Consider the following 22,152-nt stretch of genomic DNA (forward strand, 5'->3'; position numbering starts at 1 on the left):
CCAGGCTATGGATTCGATACCCAGTAGGGGCACATATGAGATGCAACCAATCAGTGTTTCTCACATCAATGTTTCTCTCCCTTCTTCTCTTTAAAAAAACCTATGAAAAACATATCCTTGGATCAGGATTAAAAAAAATAGCCCAGCTGGGTGTGGCTCAGCGATTGAGCATCGACCTAGGATCCAGGAGATCGCGGTTCAATTCCTGGTCAGGGCTCATGCTTGGATTTCGGGCTCGATCCCCAGCAGGGGGTGTGCAGGAGGCAGCTGATCAATGACTGTCATCATTGATGTTTCTGTCTCTCCCCCTGTCCCTCTCTCTGAAATCAATACTTTAAAAAAAATAATAAGTACAATTTTTTTTTCTTTTTCTATTTTTAATTGTGGCAAAATACACACCATAAAATTTACATTTTAACCCCCTTTTAAGTGTACAGCTCTGTGGAGTTAAGCACATTCACATTGTTATGCAAACACCACCACCCACCTCTAAAACTTTCTCATCTTCCTAAACTGGAACTCTGCCCATTAAAAGCTAACTGCCATCCTCCCCCAGCCCCTGGAACCTACCATCTACTTTGTGTCTCTATGGATTTAACTCCTCTAGGGACCTCCCACAAGTGGGATCACACAGTATTTGTCACTTTTTTTTTTTTTTAAATCCTCACCCAAGGGTATGTTTTTCATTGATTTTTTTTTTTTTTTTTTTTTGAGGAAGGAGGAGAGAAAGAGAGAGACGTTGATGTGAAAGAGAAATATGCATCGGTTGCCTCCCATACGTGCCCTGACCGGGGATCGAACCCACAACCTGGGTACGTGCCCTGAGTGGGAATCGAACCCACCACCTTTCAGTGTATGGGATGCTGCTCCCACCAACTGAGCCACACCAGCCTAGGCTTCACTCTTTTCTTAATCACACAAGTAAAAATACATGAAAATGACGCATCCTTCTAAGACATCAATTGTAGGAGGACATGGAGTGAAAAGCACTTGCCTTCTCAGAGTGGAACCCAGGGGTATGAGCTTCCCAAGGCAGTAGCCACTTGCTACCCAGATAGTGATGTGCAGTCTTAACTGGACTAGAGTCAGGACCTCTAGCCCACCTTTGCTCCTACCCACATCTTCCTCTCCACCTCGGTTCTTCAGCAGTCAGGAAACTCAGGAGCATAGTTCTCAGCAGCCTCGGAGAGATGCACACCCAGCTCTGCCATCCAGGAGGCCTCGCAGCCCAGGCCTTTGCAGACCAAGAACACTGCTGGCAAATGAAAACCTGATCTTAGCCTTTGGGACTTCCTGTGGCATCTCAGCCAAAATGTAAACAGAATCTGACCATTCCTCATCACCTCCATGGCCCACTCAGATCCCACCCCCATCATCGCTCACCTGGGCCAGTACAGTCACCTCCTCCCTGATTTCTCAATTCCCACCCTGGGCCCCTTCAGTCTGTCCTTCCCACAGTGGCCAGAGGGTGCCTATGAGCACTGAGTCAGGTCCCATTCCTCCTCTGCTTAGAATCCTCCATGGCTCCCACCTTACTTGGGGCAAAAGCCAAAGTCCTGCCCAGCTGCCATGCCTCAGCAGTTGAGCATCGACCTATGAACCAGGAGATCATGGTTATATTCCAAGTCAGGACACATGCCAGGGTATTGGGCTCAATCCCCAGTGGGGGGGGGGGTGCAGGAGGCAGCTGATAAATGACTCATCATTGATGTTTCTCTCCCCCCTCCCTTCCTCTCTCTGAAATCAATAAAGACATATTAAAAAAAAAAAAAAAAGCCAAAGTCCTCCCTGCCACCAACAAGGCCCTACACCACCTGTTCCTGTCACCTCCCTGCCCTCGCCTCCCCCCACTCCATCTAGCCACACTGGCCTCCTTTCTGCTGGAATGTTCTAACCTCAGTCCCACCTCAGGTACCTTGCACCTGCTCTTTCCTCTGCCCACAATGCCCTTCCCTCAGCCAGGTCCATTTAGCTGTCCAGGTTTTACCTAAAATGTCTCCATCCTCAGAGAGCCTTCCTTTCCATTATCTAAGGTCAGCCCAGTGACGGGAGGGACGCAACTAATATTCTCTATCTTGCTCCAGGTGGTGGCTACACAGCTGTAATAATATAAAACAAATCTCTGGAGCTGAATACCTGAGGCTTGTATACTCTGTTGTATGTAAGTTATGTCCCAATTAAAAAGTAATAAAAATAGGCGCCTGGCACACTAATCCCTCCTCTTCATGTTATCATGAATTTGGTTATCCGAAATCATCTTGCTGATTTGTTTCCTGCCTGTCTCCACTGGAGCAACATCAGCTCCAGGAGGGATGAGGTCTTTGTCTTGTTTCTGCTGTGTCCTCAGCACCTAGAATGTTCCTGAAACAGAGTAGAGACTCGAGAGAGGAATAAATAGGGGAAAAGAGAGACCCAGAAAGGAGAAGTGATTTATCCAAGGTCACAAAATTGTATTAATCAGGAGGGAGTGCTGACTCTTCCCACTTCTAGCAGACTTCTCAAACCTCTGAAGCTTTCCAGGTTCTTCCACATCATTCCAGATATTTCAGAATCATCCAGGAAACTCTCCACCTGGGAGCAGTCTGTAAGCCATGCATTTCACATGGACATATTTCGTAAACAATGGCAAGGTGAGAACCATTAATGACTGAACTTGTCATTTCAGGGTTTAAGTGGATAAATAACCAGCCCGAGAGTTAAGTATAAAGTATAACCTAAGTAGTGTGAACTTCCCCCTCTTTCCCGCTTTCTCTCCCTGCCCCTCCCCACTCTTGCCCAGGCCTCCTATCACTCTCCCTTCCCCTTTCTGTGACCTAATTAATGAGTTATCTGCCCAATTTACCACTTTGATCCTGCCATTCCCAGCCTTGATGGCCTCATTGGCTTCTCACTTCTCCTAAAATAGCTTCCTTTACACAAGGGGTATGCGAAGGCCTCTGGTGTCCATCCCAATTTCATTCCCACTTCCTACCATGCCATACCCCCCCATCAGCTCTCCCCACTTCCACCTCAGCACCTCTCCTGCCTGCTGAAATCCTGTCCATGGATGACCTCATGTGAAAGCCACCTTCTCATCCAGAACATTCTTTAGGAGACATTATGCAGTGAAAGCAGAGGGTTCAGACTGTGCACAGGTGCTGCACTTTCCAGAGAAACAAAAGGAGGGAACTGTGACATGCTTACTTTTTTGCATATGCTTAAAATGTTTCTAGAAGGATACACTTGAAACTGTCGCAGGTCCAATGGCCAAAGGGAAGGAGAACTGGGAGCCTGGAGTGGGAAGAGGTTTTTCACTGTTTGCCTTTTGGACTGTTTTACCTAATTTTTTAAAAATTGATTTTAGAGAGAGAGGGAGGGAGAAACATTGGTTTGTTGTTCCACTTATGCACTCATTGGTTGATTCTTGTATGTGCCCTGAGGATGGAACCCACAACCTTGGCATATCAGGATGACGCTCTAACCAACTGAGCTGCCTGGCCAGGGCTCCTTCTAGGTCTTACACCTTCTGGCCTCACCTCCCTACAGCCCCTAGGCTGTTGTTACAGTGGCCAGAGGGAGTCTGTTAAGAATATGCCCCTCCTTTGCTCAGAACCCGCTGCGGTTCCCAGCTCTGTCAGTGTGAAAGCTGAAGTCCTCACTCCCACCCAGAAGGCCCTGCATGAACTCCTTACACACACACCCTCACCCCATCACTTGACTTCCCTTATCTTCCCCTACTCCTCCCTTACTTGTGAAAGTTTAAAAAAACCCTGGCCAAGGGGGGGGGGGGGGGAATGGGGACATCTGTAATAGTGTCAACAACAACAACAAAAACCCCTGGCTGGTGTGGCTCGGTTGGCTGGAGCATTGTCCTGTGCACCAAAATGTGGCAGTTGGAATCCCAGTCAGGGCACATACCTAGGTTGCTGGTTTGATCCCCTGTCGAGGCATGTACAGAGGGAACCAATAGATGTTCTCCCTCACATCGATGTTTCTCTCTCCCTGCCTCTCTTTAAAAATCAATTAAAAAAATTAAACAATAAAAGAAAAAAATAGCCTGGCCAGGCGTGGCTCAGTGGATGAGCATCAGCCTAAGATCCAGGAGATCGTGGTTCGGTTCCCAGTCAGTGCAAATGCCCGGGTTGCGGGCTCAATCCCCAGTCAGGAGCATGCGGGAGACAGCCGATCAGTGACTCTCATCATTGATGTTTCTCTCTCTCTCTCTCTCTCTTCCTCTCTCTGAAATCAGTAAAGCTATATTTAAAAAGAAGAAGAAGAAGAAGAAACAGAAGCCCTGGTCGGGTAGATCAGTTGGTTAGAGCATCGTCCCGATACACTAAGGTTGTGGGTTTGATCCCTGGTCAGGGCACATACAAGAAGCAACCAATGAATGCACAGATGGGCAGAACAACAAACCACTGTTTCTGTCTCTCTCTCTGACTCTCTCTCTGCCTTCCTCTCTCTCTAATATCAATCAATAAATGAAATTTATTTGATCATACACGCAAGAGTTTACTTCTGAGCTCTCTATTCTATTCCATTGGCTTATGTCTGTCTTTCTGTCAATGCCACAATGTTTTGGTTACCATCACTCTGTTGTAAGTTTTAAAACCAGGAAGTATGAGACTTCCAGATTTGTTCTTTTTAAGATCATTTTGGCTTTTCAGGGTCCGATGAGATTCCATATGAATTTTAGGGTTGATTTTTTTTTTCTTTTTCTGCAAAAGACATCATTGGGAGTTTGATGGAGATTGAATGGGATCTGTAGATTGCTTTGGGTAATACTAACATATTAACAATATTAAGTCTTCCAATCCATGAACTCAGGATGTCTTTCCCTTTATTGTGTCTTCAATTTCTTTCAGAAACATATTTTAGTTTTTAATGTATAAGTCATTCACCTTCTTGGTTAAATTTATTCCTAAGATTTTTTTTTTTCTTTTTGGTGCTATCATAATTGAAATTGTTTTCTTAATTTCTTTTTTGGATTGTTTTTTGCTAGTGTATGAAATACAACTGTTTATTTGTGTGTTGTTTTACATCCTACAACTTTGCTGAATTCATGTATTAGTTCTAACAGCTGTGTGTGTCTGTGTATATTCTTAGGGTTTTCTACACATAAAACTTCTTCGTTTCTACATCTTCCTTTCTAATTGGATGCTTTTTATTTATTTTTCTTACCAAATTATGGCATCTAGAATTTCCAATACTATGTTGTTGAACAGAAGTGATGAAAGAGGGCATCCTTGCCTTTTTCTTGATCTTAAAAAAAATAAAATTTTATTTTTGAACCACAGGAATGTTTTCAATGATTTGAACTAAATGCAAATATACTTTTTTTGTGTGTGCTAAAATTGGCCTCTGCATTCTCAGGCACTTTTCAGCCCCGCATTCATAGACATATCCTGCCTTGTTCTCTCTTCTGAAGTCTTTGAGGACAAAGTGATATCTTGTTCAGTTTTGAACACACACACACCCTGACTTAGGGCTCTCTCAATGTTCTCAATACAGGCTTGTTTTCAAGTCTGGTGTTCTATTTGAAAGGAAGGACTGACAGCCCAGGACAAAATTTAAATTCCGAATTATCAAAATCTCAAGAAGAGTGGAATTCAGAAACAGCACATCTCTGATGTTGCAATCACACCCATACTTGCTCTTATTTTTCACTTATTTAACCGTTACTACACACAGGTATTGGAGATATAAGCCATGGTTTCTGCCCCCACGTGGCTAATGGGTGTTTTATGGAAATAATTGATGGCAACCAAGCCAAGGCAGATCCCTAATTGCACCTACTGGAAAGCCCCAAGGCACCTGCAGTTGGTTACTCATCCTTTCTCTGCTGACTGCTGGGCCAAAGGCCAGACCACATCTGCCATGGCTCACCTCTGCCAAAAGGCCCGACTTCCTCGGGTGAAGACTATTGTAGTCTGAGCCACCTGGTGAATTAGAGAGGTGAAAGCCAGGACAAGGCGGGCTGTCCATTAGAATGAGGAAACAGCCTAGGCAGGTTGGGTTGTCTTAAATTATTTTGCAAGCCCAGGAACTTTCAAATGAAGTGGATCCACAGAAAGATTACTTTTAAGTGCCCAGGAAAAAGAAAGTCTTCCCTGAAGAGAAGAAAAAAGATGCAGTTGCAACACTAAGACAGCTCCCCCAATCAAACCCACATAAGATGTTTATTATACCAAGTATATATAAATTTACCTAATAACCCTCTGAGCTAATTGCAAAAGAGCAATGGAGGCTCCAAGAGGTAGAAGTAGAGAAATTGATCCGTGTGACCCTGTCCTTGGGGCAATGTATGTCCATGTGTTGTGTTAGGAACAGAAGGGGCCTTGTGATTTCCACAGGCAGGTAAATGGAAGACTTGGGAGAGCTGTCCTGGGGACCTTGCACCCCAGGAATGTTCTTGTCAGAGCTTTGTGGCCCTTTTCACATCTAAGCAGGACTAGCTCTGGAGACATAGTAAGCTAAGTTCCTTTCTGAAGAAAGCCCCTTCCTGGTCATTACTTCCAGACCTATTGAGAAGGGCCCCATCAGATGGTTAAGGGAAAGCTGTGCTCACCACAGAAACAGAGCATGTTATATCTTATAATTTTTCTGAAGGGAAATCAAGCCTATGATCCTAATTGATTGAAAAAAGAAACATAGCATATGGTATAAGGAATGGATTTTTTTTTTTAATCCTCACCTGAGGATTTTTTCCATTGCTTTTCAGAGAGAGAGAGAAACATCGATTTGAGAGAGAGACATCAATTGGTTGCCTCCCTTATGTGCCCCACCCAGGGCTGGGGAGTGAGCCTGCAACTAAAGTACGTGCCCTTCTCCAGAATTAAACTGAGACCCTTCAATCTGTGGGCCAGCGCTCTAACCACTGAGCAAAACTGGCTAGGGCAGGAATGGAATTTAATGGTGGCACATTCATAAATGTTGCAACTCCCAGAACCTGCCCATCCTTGCCCAGGTGATCGCTAATTATCTCATTTGACCCTGGCACTGAACTTGCCAAGTAAGAGAAGAGGGCATTATTTTCTCTCCTTCCCAGGTTGTGAAAGCTAATTTATTAACCCAAGGTCTGTCTGATTCCAAAGTTGAGGCTCTTAATTACCACTCTGCTTATAAATTTCTTCCTCTGTAATAATCACTGTTTTTCTTTCTGAAGGTTCAATTGTCCCTTTTTGCCTCTTTTCTTTTCAATTTTTTTTTATTGATTTGAGAGAGAGGAGAGAAAGAAACATCAATCTGTTGTTCCACTTATTCATGCATTCTTTGGCTGATTCCTGTATGTGCTCTGAGGCTGGAATTGAACTGCAACCTTGGCGTTTCAGGACGACACTCTAGCCGACTGAGCTACCCAACCAGGGCTCTGGCTCTTTTCTGCCTTCTCTCATGGGTTTCTCCACCAGCGTACTGAGAGCTTAGTGTGCCCTGCCATGCTCAGTTTGTAAACCCCAGAGAACTCCACTCATTCTTGGGGTAATTCTCCAAGACTGTCAGATGCTCATGTGAGCCTTTTTGGCCAGAGGCCACTGGCAACTGCACAAATCCCAAAAGACTTCTGATTCTTAAAAGCTGCTCTCCATCAGCCCTCTGTGGGTTGGGCAGTGAGGTTCAGCTCTGAAAGCTCCGCTTTGTTTTGATTTTTCTTTGGGGAGAGGAAGTGGCCTGCTCGTTCATCTCCTTCTCCTAAAAGGATAAATCAATATTTATGGGTCAGTTGTTTTAGAGATGTTTTTGCTCATAATTCATCCAAGTGCTGAATCCCACAAGACCAAATCAGTTTTTGGTTGTACTTCTGTAAGGATTTTATTTAAATGCCTCACTGATTACAGTTTATACTGTGATTTGGAATAACCATCAAAAAACTATATAGGACTAAACTCAGTTAAAATCTACATAAGGCAATTAGAGAAATGAAAGGGAAACTTTTCCAACATCCAGTTTTTCCTATTGAGGCAGAGGAGAGATTGTCACTAGCCAATTAGACGTTTTGGAAGGACATTTCATATTTGGACACCAAAAACGTAGCAATGAAAAGTTGAGGGAAATTTAAAGAAGATCTTTCAGGAGACACATTTCCAGTTTGGGGAGGCTCAGCTCTTCACGGGCTGCCTAACTTCGACAAAGAAAGGGTCCTGCCCTGGAGCGGCACTGGAAAGCACTGGAATCCCAGTCAGGGCTTCACGGGTTAAGGGGCCTTGTCACATCAGCTATTCGAAACTCCTCCTCTAGCAGCGAGGTGAAGATATTTGAAAATCACCCCACTGCAAGCTCCTCCCCCTATGAGAAACCTCACATTGAAATGCTTCAAATGACTGGGGCCCCGCGTGCAGTTGCGCCGGGCTGCGCGAAGCCCGGGGTTCCAGCGCGGACACTGCGAACAGGGAACAGCAGCCGGGGCCGGGGCCTAGCTGAGAGCATGAGGCTGTGCTGGTTCCTCGCCCTGCTCCTCACCGCGGAGGTGGCTGCAGGTAAGGGTGGCTCCAGGCGCCCGCGCAGGATGGGGGTGAGCCCCCTTGGTAATTTGGGGGGGGGCAGCGAAAAATCACTCCATCCTTGGGAGACTTGGGAAAATGGCACAAAGTCCTCCCAAACAGCTGGAGAGAACGCTAAGGGGTGCGAGGGTTTGGGGAGTCAGAGGAAACGGAGTACGGCTTTCCCCACAAGTCCTGTCGAACGGGGATATTCCCCTTGTCTCCCTCAGACCCAGGGACGGGATCTCCAGCTTTGGAATGGGGAGGGGAACCCCGCTCCCAGACTTATTCTAGGGGCGACGGTGACCCGAAGCTCGGTTTCCCCGCGCCCGCCTGAGGCGGCCAAGTCCGCTTTGTGTTGCCCGAGGGCTCCGCAGGCTCTTGGAGCGGAGCAGAGGGCATCCTCCCCAGCCGCTGCACGCGCGCTTCTGCCCAAGGCCAACGCCTCCCACCCCGCCCCCCGGCCAGCCGCGGGCGCTCCCGATCTCCCATTGGGCGCGATTCAAACAGGCGAGCCTCGAGTCTCTCCCCTTGACCAATAGGACGCGGCAACTGCGGAGGCGCGCGCGCGGCGCGGCGCGGGGCGGGGCTGGCGCACGCGCGGGGCGGGGCTGGCGCGGGGTTCGCGCCGCAGTGTTGTGACTGAGGCGGCCCGCAGAGATCCCATCTCTCACGTGGGTCTTGGGCTCCTATCACAAAGGAGGCGACACTCCCCGGACTCTTGCTGCCACCTCCGCGAGCGTGGACCAGGAGCCCGCTGAGCGCCTTGGTCCCCTCGGCGAAGGCCGCGGTTTCCTCCGCGACCCGTGCCCAGGCTTTCATTCGAGGCCGCGCTCGCTTCGCCCGCCCGGTGCCTGTAGCTGTCGTGAAGAACCGGGACCTTCAGGACCTCGGTTCCTTCCGAGGCTGAAACGTTGCCTCAGAAACACCTGCTCTCCTTGGTTGGGGGGGACTGGAAATTCGGGGCTGGGCAGGGACTGCGAGGGTGCGACACCCAACGGCCCCTCAGGTGCCTTGTTTGTTCAGAGGCTCCTAAGTGGGGTTAGTTGAACTGCCTCTCTGACGATTTTTCACTTTAGGGGGTTTCAAATTTAGATTTGGACAAGAGGTTAATTGGTGCGCAATCCTGAGTGGCTTGAAATGAACCGCCAGAGGTCTTTGACCTTGCCCTGGATAATATAGCCCTTTTCCTACTTAGAACAGGTTCAACCCATAAAAGGAGGGGGGTTGTCTGATTAACAGGATTGCAGGAAGCTTTTTTTTTTTTTTTTTTTTTTAAATAAGGGAGGGGGTTGGCTTTGATTGGAGAACTTTGAACTCTGGAATCTCTACCTGTGACACATGAGTTTCTGCTGGGAGAGGAGGGAGGGGGAGGTAGGTTGCAGCCACATAGCAGAGGACTAGTGTAATGATTCAGCCACCAGTTGTGAAGTGCAGGGATGGTGGTTCCATCAAGAGACACTTGACTAACCTGTAGTTTACACGCTGATTGACTCCTTCCCCAGGAGGAAATAATGGCAGTGAGGCCTTGAGCAAGATGTGTAGCTTACTTTAGTTTTCTCTCCCACTGGGTGGCTGGAGATCTGATGTATCTCCTGTTCTGAAGGAAGCTTGAGTCCTGATGTGTTCCCCAGACTCCTGACAGCTGGCAGCTACTTCTCTCTTCTTGTGCAAACACAACGCTGTAGCAGCCCTGTTGCTCCAGGTTGCTCCTTGGCTGTCTTCAAAGCTTTTCAGGTGGTGGTGGTGGGGATTTCTTGTCCACTTCCTTTGGAAATGAAAGTAGTTAGAATCTGAACTGCAGGCTTTCACTTAGTTGATAAATATCCCTTAGTAGTTGTCTGACGATGGAGCAAAAATGTAATGGCCACCATAGGAGAAGGTATCTTAAGACCGATGAATGAAACAGGCAATTCCATAGACTATCACAGAATCTGTTTACTTGAGGGAAGATTGGGTTGGAGTGGAAGAGACAACCCAACAGTTTTGTGCAAATTATCCTCCGATAAAGACTCCTGTTACTGCTGTAGCCAGTTTTGGTCAGTGGTTAGAGCATCTGTCCAAGGACTGAAGGGTCCTGGGTTCAATTCCAGCCAAGGGCACATGCCTCCTTTGCAGGGTCAATCCCCAGCCCCTTGGTCCACGTGTGGGAGGCAGCATGTGGGAGGCAAACAATCGATGTGTTTCTCTTACAATGATCAATGTTTCTCTCTTCCACTCTTAAAAGCAGTGGGAAAAAATATCCTCAGGTGAGGATTAAAAAGAAAAAAGACTCCTGTTACTGCACCTTTTTAAATATTATAACTCAGGTAATAATGATTGATAAGACCAAGAGACAAAGAATGGAGTAGTGCCAAGGGCCATACATCCTGGTAGTCCATACTATCACCAGTTTGATATTCATCTCTGTTTTCATCCTGGTCATTACTAACAAAAGTATTTATAGTTTGATTTTAAGGATCACAGATACTCGTTAACCAGAAAGATATGATATGTTTACTAAGGACAGTGAGTTTGGTCAAAGGTCACAGCATGAAGGGACACAAAATTGGAGATGGTTTTTGTTCACATCTACATTGATATAACAGTTTGTGTGGAGTATCAAATATGCCAAGGGCACACCCAAACTCAGAGAAAATAGCGCATCCTGTTAAGACTTGTATCTGCTTTAGTAACTTCTTCCAGGGCAATACTGGGAAAAGATAGGGAGAGCTTTTTTGAGGCTGCAAACCTTTAAGGGGATTTATGTACCTCATTTTGTCTTTTCAGGCTAGTCCTGCTCTTATCTGGGATTCCTCCCCTGATAAGACTCAATTCAAGATGCCTTTGTTGCTGGGTACTTTGATGGTCCCTTAGCATTCCATGTTAAGTACATTAATAACATCCACACTTTGTCCAGCTATCAAACAAGTGACTGTTGCTAAGACACTGTAAGTAACCAGCAGTGAACATTGACAGGGAGATGCTACCACTCCCCAAAGTTGCTGGCAACAAAATCTACCATTGAGATTACTCCTGGGGAAAATAACTTGGCATCTGAGCTTGGAAAAGAGCACTAGTAAATTGATTTCTCATTCATTTTCAGCTGAGTCTGTTAGTTCCAGTCATTTATTTTTTCTAGGAAATGATTTTATCTATAGTTTTGATTTCCCTTACCACAACTATCTTCAGTATGTCAATGTAAGAAACATCCAAACCTACAAAGAATTTTTATGAGTTCACTTGGGCCAAAATAATGACAGTTGCCCGGAAGCAAAATCTCAACAGACTAAAAAAAATGCTCCAGAAAATAGCAGTTTTGCAGCTAATTTTATACATTAGAATCCAAGTAGGAAGCATAAGGAGAATTACATGAAATCCATTAGTGGTAGGTTAAGGGGGCGAGAGAAAGCAAAGTGGGGAAATCTCTAAGACTGGATAAAGGTAAACTGGCCCGGCCAGTGTGGCTCAGAGATTGTGTGTCGACCTATGAACCAGGAGATCGAGGTTCGATTCCCTGTCAGGGCACATGCCCGAGTTACAGGATCGATCCCCAGTAAGGGGCATGCAGGAGGCAGCTGATCAATGACTCTCATCATTGATGTTTCTCTCCCTCTCCCTTCCTTTCTCTGAAATCAATAAAAACATTAAAAAAAGAGTAAACCGGAGAGACACGTACTTCTTTTACATTGGCGGATACAGGATAGTTAACAATTAACCTACAAAACAGATAGTATTTCTGGAACAAGGTAAAAATGAGGGGTTCTGTGGTCTCCTGGTCTGGTGCAGAGGTTGTGCCCGAGGGATTTGGAAAAGATTACTCTTTCTTTTTTTCTCAGAAAAAATATGGAACACTTCATGAATTACTTGTCATCCTTGTGCAGGGTCCATGCTAATCTTCTCTGTATGGTTCCAATTTTAATATCTGTGCTGCCCAAGCGAGCACACTCTGACTTTTCAGAGATATGTTATCCTAGATGCAAAAAGACAGTAGGCAGGCTCACTTAAGGTAGAGATTGACCTTTGTCAAGGAAGCTACAGGCTTAGGATGGACTACCTGCCATGACTCGCTTTTAGTTAGGAATTTTTATGTTTTGGCCATCCTATGTGGTTATTTTCAGTCTCTGAGTTTGTAGAGCCTGCCATGCAAGCCTCCCCTGAGCTTGTTGAGTTTGAATGTGGCCCCTTTTTTGTCCACAAGTAGCATGGGACAGCAAACATCGAAGGCATTTACTACCTCATTTGTGTGCTTAAGAAAAAACAGAAATGTGTTTTCTCCTTTTCTGTTTCGATAACTTTTTCCTGACTTGTCACTGATAACAGGAAAGATTTAAGGGCTAGAATTAGACATTTCAAGGGTGGGGTGGGGTGCAGTGCTTATGTAATTTTAGCCATCCCCAGCAGAAGGAGATACGGAAGTGTGTGCTCTCTTTTACTTTTGCTGAAATTTAACTGAAACTGACATGGGAAACCCAAACCCTGCTTCTGCAATAGGGAAGAAACAAGAAAGATGTGTGGTTTCTTTGGGCTGTGGTGTTTGGAACAGAATTAGTTCTGTTCCCTTACTTTAGATAGTTCTGTCTGCGGTGGGGACACCTCTCTGATGTGTTGTTACTTAGTGTTGCCTGTGTTGTTGTGTGTGTTTTTTAAATATTTTTAAACATTGATTTTTTTTTTTTTTTAGTGGGAGGGAGGGAGAGAGAGAGAAAAATGATTTTGTTGTTCCATTTATTTATGTATTCACTGGTTGATTCTTATATGTGCCCTGACCGGGGATCAAACCCACAACTTTGGATTATCTGAACAATGCTCTAGCCAACTGAGCTATCAAGGCCAGGACACCCTGGCTGGGTGTGGCTCAGCAGTTGAGCATCAACCTAGGATCCAGGCGATCGGGGTTCTATTCCCAGTCAGGACACATGCCCGGGTTGCAGGCTTGATCCCCAGTCGGGGGTGTGTAGGAGGCAGCCCATCAATGACTCTCCCATCATTGATGTTTCTATCTCTCCCTCTCCCTTTCTCTCTCTGAAATCAATAAAGATATATTAAAAAAAAAAAAAAAAAAAAGCCAGGGCAGTGCTCCCTGTTTCTGATTGCCATCGCCCCCGCCCCCTATCCCCCAGCAACACCCTGGAACGTATTTCTCAGCCAACTGCTGTCTGGCTGACCCTATAACAATAAAATCCATCTACTTTTCAAACATTGTCTGAAACTGATGGCCAGCTATTGGATGACCTGGTCTGAAAGAAATAGGTAGTGGTGAGGTCTTCAGCCATCTGGGCCTAGTAAATATTTGGAGAACTGTTACCAAGTGAAGGCTTGATGTCCAGAGAAGGGGTTTATTATTTTTTATCTTTATCGCTCTTTAAAGGGCCTTAAGATGTTATTATTTCCAGTGGCACCTTTTATTTGTAAGATGGGTCTTTGTGCAAACTCTGGGCAGCAAGAGCTTTAGTGGTATGGACGAAAAAGTGGTTCTACAGAAAGTAACTTCACAGGATGTTCTGATCATAAATGTCTGACTTGACAGTCATGGTGGGTAGTCACACATCAGGCATGTAACTTGAAAAAAGGTTTACCTTTGCCTTAAGCAAGCCCTGTCAATTGTTTCTGTGCATCTAGGTTAAGACACCTTTGAAATAAGCATAACCACCCTTAAGATAGCACATGATCCTGTTAACTGTCCTATAATCCAATCCCCACCTTGCTTTCTCATTCCTTCATGTAATTTTACTTACCTTCCACGTAATCTCAAATGCATAAAAGAAAGTGCAACACTGTCGTTTTCTGCCCAGCATTTGAGATCTTGCATCCTGGCAACTGTTGTCAGTTTGGCTCAAATAAACTCTTACAAAAACTCTCTACAGGGCCCTGGCCGGGTGGCTCAGTTGGTTGGAGTGTAGTCCTGTGAACCAAAAAGGTTTTGGGTTCAATTCCCGGTCAGGGCGAGTGCAGGAGGCAACGGATTCTCACATCAATGCTCTCTCTCTCACACCCCCTCCCCTCCTTTAGCTCTAAAATCAATTAAAAAACCCCACATATCCTCAGGGGAGGATTTTTAAAAAATTCTTTACAGGTTTGGACGTTCTTATGTCTATAGTGGTAACCGAAGCTTTGATTGCAATGGGAGGAGGGGGATGATGACAGAAGCTCTTCCTCCAAGATCTTCATCTCCAGTACCCCTTGCCTGAACTTCCTTTTTAGTTTTTTTTTGGAGATTCCTCAAATTCCAATTGCTTTTTGTCCACCTTGTGTGCCAACAGCAGGGAGAAGTATCATTTCCTGCTTTTGGCATAATTATGATTATGATTCAGCTGTGAGTCAGTGGGGTGTATTGTAGAGGCATCCCCAAAAGAGACATCCTGTTATGATCAGTGGTTGGGCAATACAATTATCAGCACTGATGACAGATTCCAAAGGTCAACTCACTCCCTTCCCTCTTCACGCCCTCTCTTCTACTCTTGTCTTTGTCACCTGGGCCTTCTAATTCACACTTACCAAGTTCTGTTGATTCTTGGAAACAGTCCTTGTTTTTCTCTCTTGATCACCTCTCTCTTCCTCTGGGCCCCCTAATATATCTCCTAATCTCACTTGACTGGTTTCCTAATCTTGGGTAGGAGCATTGGAATTGAACTTTGAAGAAGCAGAGTGTTTTGTTTTTAATTGAGGTATAATCGACATACTATAAAATGGACAGATATAAAGTGAACAACAGCTCGGTGAGTTTCTTTTTTTAATTAATTTTTTTAGAGAGAGAGGAAGGGAGAGAGAAACATTGATTGGTTGCTTCCCATAGGCACCCGACCAGGGATTGAACCTGTAACCTGGTTTTTTCCCCTGACCGGAAATCAAACCAGCGAACTTTGGATGTATGGGAGGAATGCTCAACCAACTGAGCCACACAGGCCAGGGCCAGTGAGTTTTTATAAATGTCTGTTTCCATATAATCACCTCTCATTTGGATATAGACTATTTCTAGCCTCCCAGAGTTTTCTTGTGCCCTTTTCTCTAATATAATTATCGCCCCCACACCAGAGGCAACTGCTAATCTGTGTTCTAGTTTAGATTAGTTTCACCTGAACTAGAACTTCATATAGATGCAGAGTATGTACTCTTGAACAAAATAAGTCAGACACAAGTAATGTTCAGCAAGTCATGTGTGTCGATGCATTTTATCAGCTATTTTTACCCTTTTTTTAAAAAAAAAGTTTGTATTGATCTTTTTAGAGAGAGAGGAAGGGAGAGGGAGAGAGAGAAACATCTATCGGCTGCCTCCTGCATTCCCCCTACCGGGGATCGAGCCCACAACCCGGGCATGTGCCCTGACCAGGAATCGAACCGGCGACATGGGATGATGCCCAACCAACTGAGCCACAACAGCCAGGGCTATTTGTCCCTTTTTATTGCAAAGTCATGTCTGTTGGATGAAGACATCACCAGCTTGTTTTTAAGCTGAGTTTATTATGTCAGCATCTGGGTAGGGCTCTGTTTTTGTTCTGATCTTTAATCCTCACAACATTCTCTTGAAAATAGGAACTGAGCTTCTCTCCCATTTTACGGATGAGGAAACTGAGGCCCAGAAGGATTAAGTCAGTTGCCCAAATCAGTCTAGTTAAATGGCCTAGAAAGCCATTTACACCCAGATCTGTCTAAACAACTCACTACACTGCCTCTCAGGGAATCTGCACCAAAGTGCTGGGGAAATCATCATAGTAGAAGTGAAAAAAGGAATCCCTTCCATGGATCCCTTTGCCAGGAACACCAAATCAGATTTCTCTGTCTGTCCACGCATATTTGAGAACTCAAATACATACATACATCCGTAAGTAAAATAAGTTATTTTTAAAATAACTTTTACAAGGAAAAGCAACCCGAATGTTTAATTGTGCTCCACAGACGCCAGGGCAGTGAAAGATAATCTTTTTGCAAGGTCCTCCAAAAGTACTACAAATGCAGAACACTCCTTGACAGCTGGAATCAGGTCATGGAAAATCACAACCCATCTTACCTTTCCCTGGCATCTCATGGCTGTCTGCCCCTTATATAAATGTAATACACTCTGGATAGTGGAACAATTTCCTGAAGTAAGCCAGAGGAGAGTAATAAAGCATAGCAAACGGTGTCCCATTCTACAGGAAGGTGGTTTTCAAACTGGTGGGCATTTAAAGAGAATATCAAGGAGAAAAGAAACAGGAAAAAATAAAAAAGACTGTATGACACAGCTTGTAGGATCTTTTTTTTAAAAATTGATTTGAGAGAGAGACAGACAGACAGACATTGACTTGTTGATGCATCATTGGTTGATTCTTGTATGTGCCCTGACCAGGCAAACCCCCGACATTGGCTTATGGAGATGACACGCTAACCAACTGAGCCACCCGGCCAAGGCCAAGATCTTGTTTCTTCCGCTTGAAGAATGAAGGAAGGGCTCCTCTCAGGGGCAGCAGCATCATAAAGGATTTACGCTCTTCAGATCTTTTTGTCTGGGGTTTCTCTCAGAATGGAATAACTTTCTGGAGATGTGATTTCTGCTTCAAGTATGATGCATGTGTAAATTACCTTTGTGCAAAATGAGCTAATGACTAAATTTTGCACAAACAATTAAACAATTTTTTTGTTATGGCTAATACTCAAAATCAGTTGATAAAAGGAAAAGTCTTCTTACCCATCTTCAAGGATAATGAAACATATAAGTAATATAGCCATAAATCAAAACTTTTATTTTACATACTGTTTGCCTACATAACATCTGACTCAGGAGGAAAATCCTGCTAGCTGCTTTTATTATTTTTGTCTTATTTCCTTATTCAATATAAAGTATGCTGAAATAAGCCAGATCAGAGTTTTTAATTGCCTCATTGTCTTAGTTTACATAGGAAATCAAAGTTTATACTTTGAGCTTAAAAGATTATTATTATCAGGTAATCACCAACCAATAAAAGTTGGCTTTGATTCCAGTTTACACATAGCAGTGCATTCTAAATTAAAGTATAATATCCAAAAGGACCCCTAGCCGGTTTGGTTCAGTAGTTAGTGTAGGCTTGTGGACTAAAGGGTCTGGAGTTTGATTCCAGCCAAAGGCATGTACCTCAGCTGTAGGCTCAAACCCCAACCTTGGTCAGGGTGTGTTCAGGAGGCAGCCGATCGATGTGTCTCTCTCACATCAATGTTTCTCTCTCTCTCTCTCCCTCTTCCTTACGCTCTCTCTGAAAAGCAACGGAAAAAATATCCTCTGGTGAGGATTATATATATATATCCAAAAGGAAATGTAGCCAATATAATTTTTTGTTGTTGTTAATCCTCACACTAGTATATTTTTTCTATTGATTTTTAGACAGAGTGGGAGGGAGAGAGAGAAATATTAATTCGAGAAAGACACATCAATTGGTTGCCTCCCACACTTGCCCAGACCAGGACTGGGGATCGAACATGCAACCCAGGTATGTGCCCTTGATGAGGAATCGAACCCAAGACCCTTCAGGATGTGGGCTGATACTCTAACTATTGAACCAGACTGGCCAGGGCACAGTCAATATAATTTTGATCTCTTTTCGAAGGTGCAAAAATAGCGTTTTAGAAAGTTTCCCAAACACTTTGTCTTCATTTTTACCTAAAAAGCAAAGTCTTTTTTTAAAATTGATTTTTAGAGAAAGAGAGAGAGACAGACAGACATTGACTCACTGTTCTACCTGTTTATGCATTCATTGGTTGATTCTTTTTTTTAAACAACTTTTTTTTAAGATGTCTTTATTGATTTCAGAGAGAGGAAGGGAGAGAGATAGAAATATCAATGATGAGAGAATCATTGATCCACTGCCTCCTGCATACTCCCTAATGGGGATCAAGTCCAAAATCTGGGCATGTGCCCTGACTGGGAATGGAACCGGAATCTCCTGGATCATAGGTTGATGCTCAACCACTGAGCAACACTGGCCGGACTGGTTGATTCTGGTCTGTGACCTGACATGGGATCAAAACCCGAAACCTTGGCATATTGGGACGCTTCTCTAACCAACTGAGTTACCTGGCTGGGGCCAGAGTCTTTCTTTTTCTAGGAAAAGTTTTCTCTTATTACATCTAAGGTTACTGTTTCTGTTCCATTTCTTTTGATCTGACATTCAGATATTTGATTACCTTTGCTGCTGGGTCCCTGCTCTCTGGCCTCCACATTGATAATTTATCATAATTTTTCTTTCTATTTCCTCTCTACCTACTGGAGAAATCACCTCAGTTTTAATGGTTTTGCAGTGTCAATTTTTGTTATTACTGTTTCCAATATAGGTTTATAATATGCTAAATAATTTACTTTATTAACGTGCATGAAAGTGCTAATATTTTGTTCCCAGATCCCAGTGAATTCATACTTTGGACTCACCAAACTATTATGTCAGTCTTACACATTGTGGACAAGTCTCACTTTTGGATATGTTTTTTGCATCCTCCACTATACTTTTGGTTCATGAAATTGAATTTGTTGTGCATGTTTCATTTCCTGGGAACCAGAGTTTTACGATAGGGTTATATTTCTGGTTCGTTCTTCAGTTGGCAGGAAATGGACATAGGTAGTATGGTCAGTTTCTGATCCTGGCATTAAAACTTTTTCCCCCTTTTCTCCTCTCACAGCGGAAGACAAATGTGAGAGAAATGAGTTCCAGTGCCAGGACGGGAAATGCATCTCCTACAAGTGGGTTTGTGATGGGAGTGCCGAGTGCCAGGACGGCTCTGATGAGTCCCAGGAGACATGCAGTGAGTCCCGTTTGGGTATTACACCTATCCCAACCCTTTTAAAAATATGCTTTCTTAAATTTATTTTTTTAGAGAGAGAGGAAGGGAGAGGGATAGAGAGCACATTGATCGTCTGCCTTCTGCACTCTCCCTACTGGGGACTGAGCCTGCAACGTGAACATGTGCCCTGACCTGGGAATCGAACCAGGGAACTCCTGGTTCGTAAATGGACATGCAACTGCTGAGCCACCCTGGCCAGGCCATCCCAACCCTTTTTGATGATAGTGGGTGACAGATGAGATGGACTTTGGCCATTAGATTGATATGTTCAACCATGAATTGGGAGATGGAAAGCCAAGATATTACTTGAACAGCTCTTTTTTTTTTTTTTTTTTTTTAATCTTCACCCAAGGAGTGACATTATTTTTTCCACTGATTTTTTTAGAGAGAGTGGAAGGGAGGGGGAGAGAGGGAAAAGAGAGAGAGAAACATTGATGTGAGAGAGACACATGAATTGATTGCCTCCTGCAAACCCCGACTGGGGGCAGGGATCGAACCTGCAACCCAAGTACATGCCCTTTACTGGGAATCAAAACCTCAACCCTCTGGTGCACAGGCCAACGCTCTAACCATTGAGCACACCAGCCAGGGCTGAACAGCTCTTTATTATTTTTTATTTTTTTTAAATATGTCTATTGATTTCAGAGAGTGGAAGGGAGAGAGAGAGAGAGAGAGAGAAACATCAATGATGAGAGAGTCATTGATCTGTTGCCTCCTGCACACCCCCTACTGGGGATCGAGCTTACAATCCAGGCATGTGCCCTGACTGGGAATCGAACCTTGATCTCTTGGATCATAGGTCGATGCTCAACTGCTGAGCCATGCTGGCCGGGCTCTTTTTTTTTAAAAAAAAAATTGAGGTGAAATTCACACAAACAAAATTAACCATTTTAAAGTGACCAGTTCAGTTGCATTAATACATCACAGTGTTGAACAATCTACCACCTCTATCTCATTCCAGAACCTAGCGTCTGATTTTTAACAAGTTCCATTAAATTTTGACCTAGAAAGGCACCCTTTTTCTGAAAACTCTGGGTTCTTCCTTGCACAGCTAGGACTGGTGAAGCAGATTGGCTTTTCCTTCAAGGTAAGACTCAATCCTGTTTTTCCCACAGAGTCTGTCACCTGCAGGCTAGAGGACTTCGCCTGTGGGGGTCGTGTTAACCGCTGTATTCCTGAGTTCTGGAGATGTGATGGCCAGGTGGACTGCGAGAATGGCTCCGACGAGCAAGGCTGTTGTAAGTGTGGCCCCTCGCATGACAGGGTGTCCATGCGGCCCAATGGGGCTCTGGGCTGCTAGCAGAGATTGTTCCCCAGGCAGCCTTGCCCAAAGTGTGGATCGCCGGCTCTTCACTCAGCTCTACCTCCTGGGGCTTGTACCAAATCCCCTCCCACCCATTGAAACCCACCTTGACTAGAAGGCATTGCAGCAGGTAGTGATGGTGCCCCTCTTGGGGTTATCAGCATGCTTGGTGAGGCTGTTCTTGCCAAGTGTCCTCCACATGGCATATGCTTCCATCAGTGAGCCACTGTGACCACCTTCAGCCACCCCAGGAGGCTAAGCACACAGTAGGTACTCACCCACCAAGACTCGCTCATCCAACTAACCATTAAGAGGAAGAAAGCTTCACAAAGCTGAGGCTTTTGCAAAGAAACAAGGCCAAGAGTCCTGGAAGGGAGCTCACTTTGGATTTGGGTGTCTGTCTTCGCTCTTTGATTTTTTTTTTTTCCCCTCACCCAAGGATATTTTTTCCACTGCTTTTCAGAGAGAGTGGAAGGGACAGAAAGAAACATCAATGTGAGAGAGACACACCAATTGGTTGCCTCCTGCACGTGCCCCGACCAGGGCCAGGATTGAGCCTGCAACTGAAGTATGTGCCCTTGGCCAGGATCAAACCTGGGACCCTTCAGTCCACGGGCCAACGCTCGAACCACTGAGCCAAACCAGCTAGGGCAGCTCTTTGATTTTATGTATTATTATTATTGGTTTTTTACTTGTGTAGGTTTTTTTTCATTTCAAAACCCAAATAACTGGGAAAAATTAAATAACTAAGATCACATTAAATCTTCAAATTCACAAAATATAAAAATCCTTAAGAGATTTTCAAAAAGATTTTTATTGAGTTTTAGAGAGAGAGGAAGGGAAAGAGGGAGAGAGAGAGAGAGGAACATTGTTGTGAGAGAGATGCATCAATCTGCTGCCTCTTGCATGCCCCCAACCAATTGGGCCACACCAGCTGGGGCCTTAAGAGACTTTTTAAAACAACAAAATGCGTTTACTTACATTTACCTTAGAAATACACAATTAACCTTCTTTAGTGGTAATCTGATGAAATGACTTCTTGGGGAACATTTTAAAATAAAGTGGATAGGTGTTCTTTTCCAGGCACTCTTTTTTTTTTTCCTTCCAGTTTCAGATATGAATGACATATAACATTGTGTAAGTATAGGCTCTGGAGGTGGTGGCGGCTGCAGGTGCGACTTTGGAGGCAGCCATGGCATTAAGATGATGAACGCCCCTCCAGCCTTCAAGTCATTCTTGCTGTTTGAAAGCAAGATCACCATTAACAAGGACTCCAAGGTACCCAATGCCTGTTTGTTTACCATCAACAAAGAAGATCAGACTCTAGGAAACATTATTAAATCACAGCTGTTGAAGGACTCACAGGTGCTGTTTGCTGGCTACAAAGTCCCTTACCCCCTTGAGCACAGAATCATCATCCGTGTGTAGACCACACCAGATTACAGCCCCCAGCAGGCCTCCACCAGTGCCACTGCAGACCTCATCAGCAAGCTCTTCCTGCTGGAAGAGTAATTCCAGGTGGCCATCGAAGATAAGCAAAGAGGAAATGGGGAAAAAAAAGAAGGAACTGAATAGTAGGCTGGAAGGGGTCTTGCTTGGCCGGTTCCTACTCAGCACTGGGCCGTCTCT

General features: G+C 44.5%; 1 protein-coding gene, 1 non-coding gene and 1 pseudogene across 3 annotated transcripts in view; 2 read left to right on the forward strand and 1 right to left on the reverse strand.

Annotated features, from left to right (window-relative positions):
- The first annotated feature begins 8,284 nt into the window (after positions 1-8,284).
- LDLR (low density lipoprotein receptor) overlaps positions 8,285-22,152 on the forward strand; it is a 34,918-nt gene continuing 21,050 nt past the window's right edge. For both annotated transcript variants that reach the window (XM_016207883.2, XM_016207885.2), the window contains exons 1-3: positions 8,285-8,453; positions 19,059-19,181; positions 20,336-20,458. In XM_016207883.2, coding sequence (XP_016063369.2) covers positions 8,285-8,453; positions 19,059-19,181; positions 20,336-20,458 — 415 coding nt within the window. The remainder of the gene's footprint in view (positions 8,454-19,058; positions 19,182-20,335; positions 20,459-22,152) is intronic.
- On the reverse strand, positions 12,276-12,381 carry LOC148093350 (U6 spliceosomal RNA). Its single transcript, XR_015714496.1, has one exon. It is a non-coding gene; the product is annotated as a U6 spliceosomal RNA (small nuclear RNA).
- LOC107533211 (DNA-directed RNA polymerase II subunit RPB11-a pseudogene) lies at positions 21,531-22,098 on the forward strand (annotated as a pseudogene).

The sequence above is a fragment of the Miniopterus natalensis genome, chromosome 4, assembly GCF_054644295.1.
Source record: "Miniopterus natalensis isolate mMinNat1 chromosome 4, mMinNat1.hap1, whole genome shotgun sequence".
Lineage (NCBI taxonomy): Eukaryota > Metazoa > Chordata > Mammalia > Chiroptera > Miniopteridae > Miniopterus > Miniopterus natalensis.